Raw genomic sequence first — 2,598 nt, forward strand, 5'->3', positions numbered from 1 at the left:
GAAGGGGGAACCCCCTGCTCGATTCTCGATATATTGAAAATAATGCCTTTTAATAATAGCAGCTGCTGCTGCTGCAATTTCTAGCTACAGGGCGCGCGCGTTAGAGGTTCCTGAATTAGAGCAGGATAGCCTGACGGACAGATGTCCGTTAGTTTTCCCCCGAGAGCCAAAGACAGTTTGGCACGCGACACGGAACGCCAGAACAAAACCAGCCACGGAACGGAACAGGCTGCGCCCGGGAACCCGCAACTGCAGCTAAAACCTGGTGGATATTGTGTGCAACTTGGGTGGAACTTGGCGCCAAAATCAGCGGCGGTGGTTCTGCGTTGGATGCTGCTAGTGCTGATGTAAAGCTTATTTAGTGCTGACTTGGTGCTAATTTCGCGATTATCAGTGCTAATTAAGTGGAGTGATTCCTGGGGCTGGTGCAACCGAACGGCAATGTTCTGAATTCTCAAGAAGCCTCGAAAGACTGAGTGTTGTGATATCATGGCGTCATCTACGACCATCACCGTGCGGAACATCTCCTCGCTGAACCCGCTGAAGCGGATCAAGTTCAAGGAGAACCAGGTGATCATCCCGATCGGGAACGGAAACTTCAGTGATGATGAGTTTGACGACCTTGAAAACGGACCGGTTCTCAAGCGGAAAATTCCACTGGGGACGCTCGGAAGCATCGAGAACGTCATGTTCGGCGAGGGTCAACGGAAACCTTTGGGTCAGCTTCAAATCGGAAGTCCGGCGCCAGCTTCCGGAGGTCCCGGACGGCGTAAGAACGCCGACGCCAAATCTGCCATCACGGCCGTTGAACGGCGGAACGCCCGCGAGCGTAACCGCGTCCAGCAGGTCAACAACGGGTTCGCAGCTCTTCGACAGCGCATTCCGGAGGAGATCGCCGAAGCGTTCGAGTCCGGCAACACCCGCGGAGTACACAAGAAGCTCAGCAAGGTGGAGACGCTTCGAATGGCTGTTGAATACATCAAGTGCCTAGAACAGATGCTCACGTTGGACCCGGAAAAGGAGGGCAGCTCACTGAAGTTCACACCGCAGCTTCAACAACCCCAGGAGTCCCTACTTCCAGCAACCCCACCACCGGAACCAGTTCAGTCCAACAACTTCTTCCTTGCAATCAAACCACGTGCCATCGGAAACTCCACCGGAGCGTCCCTCGACCAGACCCAGATCACCATCATCAACGGGCACCAGTACATCCGGATCCCCGGGACCAACACCTTCCAGTACCTGGACCCGGAAAGCCTCTACGACGAGTCCCAGAACGACAGCTCGTTCTTCGCCGACGGCAGCTCCGTCGTCGACGCCCAGGACGCCATCCTAGAGGACTCGAGCGACCTTGCCAGCGAGTGCGCCATCGCGCTCTCCCCCCAGAGCAACTTCACGCTGGAACCGCCGGAGGTCGCTACTCCCGAGGCTTCCAAGTACGTCTCGATGATCCAGCAGCAGCAGTACGCCGACATCATGATGATCAAGAGCGAGCTCGAGGAGGACGTCAACGAGCAGCAGGAGCTGCTCCAGCAGACCGCCAACGATCCGAGCTTCCTCGAGTCGATGAACTGGTTCGAGAGTCACCAGCAGCTGCCGGTCGACTGAACCAAACCTAGCGCTAGTGTTAAACCGTTGTACATAGGATTATTTATTTAAAAAACGAAATCGAAATCGAATTTTATTATTCTAATTATACGAAAATTTAATTTATTAGCCTTCATTGCTCTTTTTCTGTGTCCCACAAATGGATCAAGATCGGAGAAATAAAGAAACAAGCCCCTCGAAAGGTGGTGCCAGTCAAATCGCTTCTGTTTTCTTCCTCCAACTCGCGGTCCTTCCATAACGTCTTCTGCACTAACTAAGGAAAGAAATTTATTTATTGATCCTCCGATGATGATAATCGAGGGAAAAGGTGTGTCTGACGAAGTTCCGTTGCTCTCCTTTTCCGCTGTCTATACAGCGGGAACTTGGGTTGAAATGGGTTCTTTTTGAAACTTTGACTCAGGCTTCTCAAAATTTGTTGACTCCGACTTCAACTCAGACTTTTACTGTGTAGAATTTAGAGTGATTTCACCCCACCTTACCCATTTTTAGACCCACCAATGATCGATGATGGTCACATTAACACACGTTCCAATGATGGCACAAGGTCTGATGAGGAAAAAGGATCTTAAAATCGACGAATGTTCTCTTTTATATGGGGGGCATCGCGGCCAAGGTGGATTTGCACCTGGACGGCTTCTAGCTATAAGGGCACGTGTGAGGGGACCCCCGCGAGCAAGGGTCCAATTATATCATCATCAGCGAGGGGGGATCTTGCTGACGAATGATGATTGCGATGAGAAGTTCGACGTAAAATGTTCTCTAATCTAATCGGGGTGATCGCTGTGGGGGTTGAGTGGCACGTGCGGGTTTCTGAATGGTTAAGGGGATTTTACTTGCTAATTTTGGCCCGTCAAAACAAAGGACAGGTGCAATTTATCTGAAACTTTTGTGCTATGGGTTTCCTATGCAGATAGGACGTATCGTAAATTCAATCGAGAAATTATCTTGAAAATAGCTGTAGATCTATTTTCAGATGATATTTGGAAACAA

The 2,598-nt window shown here is 50.7% G+C and overlaps 1 protein-coding gene across 1 annotated transcript; it reads left to right on the forward strand.

The window, feature by feature from the left end:
- The first annotated feature begins 221 nt into the window (after positions 1–221).
- LOC6052837 (achaete-scute complex protein T8) lies at positions 222–1,755 on the forward strand. Its single transcript, XM_038248366.1, has one exon. It carries the CDS (start codon positions 490–492, stop codon positions 1,606–1,608), a length of 1,119 nt encoding a protein of 372 aa, XP_038104294.1. The 5' UTR covers positions 222–489; the 3' UTR covers positions 1,609–1,755.
- Positions 1,756–2,598: the final 843 nt, after the last annotated feature.

This window comes from Culex quinquefasciatus, chromosome 1 (genome assembly GCF_015732765.1).
Source record: "Culex quinquefasciatus strain JHB chromosome 1, VPISU_Cqui_1.0_pri_paternal, whole genome shotgun sequence".
NCBI lineage: Eukaryota > Metazoa > Arthropoda > Insecta > Diptera > Culicidae > Culex > Culex quinquefasciatus.

What these genes read in the sequence shown, in the direction of transcription:
- LOC6052837 (XM_038248366.1), top strand. Translation starts at nt 490, where the DNA reads ATGGCGTCATCTACGACCATCACCGTGCGGAACATCTCCTCGCTGAAC.